Source organism: Camelina sativa, chromosome 17 (assembly GCF_000633955.1).
Source record: "Camelina sativa cultivar DH55 chromosome 17, Cs, whole genome shotgun sequence".
Lineage (NCBI taxonomy): Eukaryota > Viridiplantae > Streptophyta > Magnoliopsida > Brassicales > Brassicaceae > Camelina > Camelina sativa.
This window is the reverse complement of record NC_025701.1, coordinates 11,496,716-11,501,719: the sequence shown is the minus strand read 5'-3', so window position 1 is coordinate 11,501,719 and position 5,004 is coordinate 11,496,716. Positions and strand designations below refer to the sequence as shown.

The following is a 5,004-nucleotide window of genomic DNA, read 5'->3' as shown; positions in this document are numbered from 1 at the left end:
TTTTTTTTTTTTTTTTTAAATGAAGACAAGCAACTCAAGAAAAGTTTTGAGGGAGGATGGACCGAGGCAAATCGCGAAGGTGGTGAAAACCGTGGACTGGGAATTCCTTGGGTCGTCTTTCGATATCCCTATAAGTCTAATCGTCGATGAAAACAGGAAAGATCTTATAGTAAGAAATTTTCCTATAATTCCCTCACAATTAATAATCTTTTGTTAATTGTTTTGTGTATTGGTAAAACTTTAACTCGGGTAATTGTGAACAGACAAAATATAAGAAAAAGAGAATGATGATGATGAAAGTGTTCAAAGGTAGCTATAAAGTGGAACCACTATACGTAGATTCAGAACGCTTATGCAAACAGATGGAGCCGAAGAGTCCGGAAGAATACAAAAGATGTAGCCGTGGACAAGGAAGGATTGCCTCGAAGGTGATATTGAACCAATACTTTCAGCCATATCCTCCTTTTAATCTGCCGCCGTTATCTAAGTACATTCGTGATGTTACCATCAAGAACACTGTAACTGCGCTTAAAACACTTCAAAGTTGGGGTATAAACTTTCGAAGTCCTGGTATAGTGACTTCAATGGACGAAAATGGAAACGTGATAAGATCATCACCAAAAAAAAAGGAAAAACAAACAAACGTTGAAAGCACTTAGACCAGTTAAATGAATGCTATGTTGTAAGTTGTAAAAACCCATTTATTATAGTCTTCTACTCGTTTCATTTTAACAAAGAAAACTCTAGTCGACTTAAGGATGTCAGTAACCTTATTACCTTAAGCCCAACTCAATGCTCTTACTTGCTCTTTATTCATACCATGCCATATAGTGACATGCATTGTATGCAGATCCACCTAACATTCAACTACACTGAACTTTTGACATTCATTATAATAAGCACTATTCATAATTGGCCCATTAATTACATAATCTAAGTCCATGATACTTGGATGCCACGTAGCTCTAAGCCCGCCTCTATTTAAAAGGAAAAAAAAATGTTAATGGGCATTTCTTTTTTCCTTTTTCTGTCGTCATCTTCATTCTATATTCAACAAACATAATTACAGATTTTTTTACTCATTTGCACACTTGCTTAGGATAATATAGATTAGAGAGGCTTGAAAAGACAAAGAACAAAAAAACAAAAATTCATTATTGAGTTTGAATTAGGCCTAGTTTGAATTACACAAACCAGAGTCGACTTTTTTTTATCGTATGGTAGAGGAGAACAGGTTAGAGTATCACGAGTTCAATTGCGACAAGTGAAAAACACGAGTCGAAAAGCAATGTCCGGCCGATTTTACGCACATGCTTTACCGACCAAAGAGAGAACTCACGAGAATAGAACTTGTCCCAGATCTTTAGTTCTCGGTGCGTAAGGTACATTCAATCTCCACCTAACTGATTCTTGATATATTTATGATTAATCTCGAATTTCATTTATAATCTTCGATTAATTTGGTTAATCAAATATTTCTCTATGTGTGTTTCTCTCAAACCACATCGTTGACTTGCTCTGTTTTTGTGACCTAATTCTACAGAAACAAAATGGGTGGATCTGAAGTTTCAAGATCAGAGGAGAAGAGCGGTCTAGGTTTCGTTAAACTGTTCGAAAATAATGTTGCATTTTCAGGATTTTTGGTCTGGATGAATCAAACCATTCAAGAGCCTCTCAAGGTCAAAAAAGTTCCATTTCCATCTCAAGAAGCTTATTCAAATATAGGAATTTAGTTAGATTATGATTCTTGATGTTGTTCTTGTTGTAGGCTGAGTTCAAGAGATTAAGGAATGTTAAAGAGCTAAGCTTGATTAAGTCAGTGTCAGAGATAGAGACTACTTATGAGAAACACAGAGATGAAGAGAAGTTAGAGAAGCAGTTACAGGCTTGGAGAGATAACCCTTCATGGATAGATCAACCTCCTAAAGTGGTGGTAAGATTAAATATAGAAAAAAATCTCAAAACTTAAAGAGAGACTTGGTAGAATTTAGACAAAAAGATTGATTCTTCAAATCTTTATGTTTGTAGGTGAAATCACAAAATGGTTTGTTTTGCCATTTGAACATTGAAGTAGACGTAGGATTGCCTCCTGAATCAGTGTACAACATTTTCACTCATCCAGACAACAAAAGATACTTCAAAAACATCAAGGTGCCTTTGCCTACGGTCTTCTTTTGTTTGAATTGAGTTGAGAATTTGAGCAAATTTTTGCTTGAGACAGAGATCTTAAATGATCATTAACAGGAAAACATATCGAGAACAGTTTTGATCGACGAAGGGCTAAAGCAGACCGTGGAGGTGAAGCAAGCCGCGGCCTGGAAGTTCCTTTGGTGGGATGGTACTTTCCCTATACATCTAATAGTCGAAGAAGACCGAGAAAACCTAACTGTAAGATACTATTTATATCTCTCGAACGAATCAATCTTTTCGTTCTGTTTCCATAAGTACTCAATATGTTTTTTTTTGTTTCTCTTGCTTATTGAGGCCAGTCAAGTTATAAGCAAGAGAAAACAATGTTCATGAAAGTATTTGAGGGCTGTTGGAAAGTGGAGCCATTGTTTATAGACGAGCATTTATGTGACCGGTCGAAGCCAAAAACTCTAGAAGATTACCACAGTTGTAGCAACGGACGAGGAAGGGTTGGGTCAAAGGTGAAAATGGATCAGATGTTCCAACCTTCTGCTCTTCTTACTCCACCGCCGCTTTCTTGGTATATACGTGGGATCACCATTAAAACAACAGAGAGTATGATGGAAGATCTTTTCGCTGAAGCTACTAGACTCCGGGGAGGTGGAGGAGGAGGAGGAGGCCATCATATTGATGATGACCAAGGAGAAAACAGTGTCGTATTGGAGAAAACCAAAAGTGTCGATATTAAGGAAAGATGGAGATTGCGTAGGAGGAATAGAGGGATAAGATTTACAAATTCTAGGACCATGTAATTAAAAGAGACCGTAATTTTGGAAATTCTTGATTGTTCTGGGGATTTGGAATACAAGTTTCCCAATAGTTCAAATCTAAAGGAAACCCTCTGTTTTTTTTTTTACCGCTAACAGAAACTGTACCTTCCAATAGGAAGAAGAAAAAAATGCTTAAAGACTCTCTCATACACATTTTGATTGAAGCTCCTTTATGTACGTTTAAAACGCGTGTGCTCTTTCAATTGATTTGTTTTCTTCTTGTCATCTTTCACACGTGTGAAACTTCTCTCTGCAATGAATAGAGAAGAAGAAAAAGAAAAGGTCAATAATATTCTAGAAAGTAAAAGACATTTCTTAAAATTCTATATGTTTGTTTAAATGAAGAGCAAATGAATGGCCTAAAAAAACATTGCATGAGTTGGATCAACACTCAACACACACGTCTTATAAAGGTATAAATTAGGCTGATGTGGAGTTTGACAAGAAAAAGGTCACTTTTCATTTTCTATTATACCCCCCAATATATAACAAGACTAAGTTTTTAACAAATCCTTGCTCCATAAGTAAGAACGAATAAGAACAAATCACTTTAACATTAATTTGATTAGTTGAGAATAAAGACTTTGCTTACCTCATGTGTGTGTGTTTCTTTTTTTTTATTAATTCTTGACTTTGTTTCTGTCTCGGTGATTCTTAATAATCTCAGCCAAAAGATTGTCACCAGCCACTTCTCTCATCTTCCTAACCAATTGGTCTCTCCTGATCTTCCGTTTCTGCAAATATAAAACCCACATTTAATTTGAATCCAAGTACTAAATCTCAATAAACATATACAATAGGAACATTAATGTGACTAATTTCCATACCCTAAAATCATCGTAAGTTCGAATGATCAAGTTCATTCTTGAAGAATCCATTGATTTAGACAGCATTGACATCAAGGAATCAAAACTAACCCAAGGAGAGCTTGGTCTTGCAGCAAAACCACCTCTACTTACTGAAAACAACACACACACACACACACAAAAACCAAATCCTTTCAGCAACTATGAAAAATCACAAATACCAAAAGAAGAGAGACCCTTGAAGGTCAGTGTTTACAAACAACGAACAACAACAAACCTGTGAGACGAGGAGACCTAAAACTAACGATGTAACTCGGCAAGATATGCGAGTTCATGTTACAGCTCCAAATCACATAGTTTCTAGGATTACGAAGATCATCAACACCAGAATCAAACTCAGGTGAGCTAGGATACGATTGTTTAGAGCCAGAGGTGGTTAACTCAGGTTTCCCCAAGATTAAACGGCATAAGAGAAGATGCCTTAAACCTTCCTCATCTGGCTCTGTAGCTGAAGCCCTGCACACAACAACAACAACAACAACAACAACAACAACAACAAAAAATCAAAATCACACACGATTCTAAATCTAAGCCAAAATCAAATCACACACAGTTTCACTTACGCGAGAAGAGAACACTTGGAAGGAACCAAATGGATCCCAACACCATGAGAACAAGGATCACCTTCAAATTTCCCAACATCTTGATTACTAAATCCGTAAGAGACGATACTCTCAATCTCCTCTTTAGAACCAGCGTACCAACCGTATTTCACATTCGCGTCTCCTCCGACGCGTTTCCTCGCGACAGCTTCGGTGAAGATCCTGAAGGAGACAAACTTGGCTCGATTCGTGATCCCATCGGAAGTGTTTTTGCGAATCGTGACGATCGTCGTGTCGCTGGAAACGAAACCCATCCCTGAAAGCAAACACGCCTTGATAACGTCGTGCTCCGCGTTTCCTTCGTCGAGAAGAATCAACGAGGAGGATGAGAAGATAGACCCGGAGCCGGAGCGAGAGCGAGAAAGAGATGACGAATCAGCATCGTCGGAGAGTGCTGAATCGAATATTTCGCCATTATCTAGTTTGGTGACGGAAGCTTGGTCCTCTATTTCGACCTGCGCCGCCATTATCACCACCACCAACCAACAAAAAAAAAAAAACACACACACACAGAGAGAGTAAGAGAGAAGAAAAGAAAGAAAAAAATCTTGGGGAAAAAGGGAAATGTGAGAAATG

The 5,004-nt window shown here is 37.6% G+C and overlaps 3 protein-coding genes across 5 annotated transcripts in view; 2 read left to right on the top strand and 1 right to left on the bottom strand.

Annotated features, from left to right (window-relative positions):
* Positions 1-751, top strand: part of LOC104756721 — a 1,748-nt gene extending 997 nt beyond the window's left edge. The window contains exons 4-5 of the mRNA XM_010479349.2: positions 26-169; positions 264-751. Of these exons, the coding sequence (XP_010477651.1) occupies positions 26-169; positions 264-659 (540 nt within the window). The 3' untranslated portion in view covers positions 660-751. The remainder of the gene's footprint in view (positions 1-25; positions 170-263) is intronic.
* On the top strand, positions 1,109-3,124 carry LOC104756719. 2 transcript variants are annotated; one of them, XM_010479346.2, is made up of 6 exons: positions 1,109-1,382; positions 1,544-1,679; positions 1,769-1,933; positions 2,029-2,151; positions 2,245-2,388; positions 2,490-3,124. In XM_010479346.2, exons 2-6 carry the CDS (start codon positions 1,551-1,553, stop codon positions 2,940-2,942), a joined length of 1,014 nt encoding a protein of 337 aa, XP_010477648.1. In that variant the 5' UTR covers positions 1,109-1,382; positions 1,544-1,550; the 3' UTR covers positions 2,943-3,124. The 2 variants fall into 2 exon arrangements, with proteins under 2 accessions (XP_010477648.1, XP_010477649.1); XM_010479347.2 differs by lacking the exon at positions 1,109-1,382 and having other exon boundaries at positions 1,424-1,679.
* On the bottom strand, positions 2,919-4,973 carry LOC104756720 (probable inactive poly [ADP-ribose] polymerase SRO2). 2 transcript variants are annotated; one of them, XM_019239607.1, is made up of 5 exons: positions 4,390-4,973; positions 4,044-4,282; positions 3,878-3,918; positions 3,553-3,694; positions 2,919-3,210 (listed from the first exon to the last, which is right to left on the bottom strand). In XM_019239607.1, the coding sequence occupies exons 1-4, from the start codon at positions 4,893-4,895 to the stop codon at positions 3,581-3,583; spliced, it is 900 nt and encodes a 299-aa protein (XP_019095152.1). In that variant the 5' UTR covers positions 4,896-4,973; the 3' UTR covers positions 2,919-3,210; positions 3,553-3,580. The 2 variants fall into 2 exon arrangements, with proteins under 2 accessions (XP_019095152.1, XP_010477650.1); XM_010479348.2 differs by having other exon boundaries at positions 3,788-3,918; positions 4,390-4,969.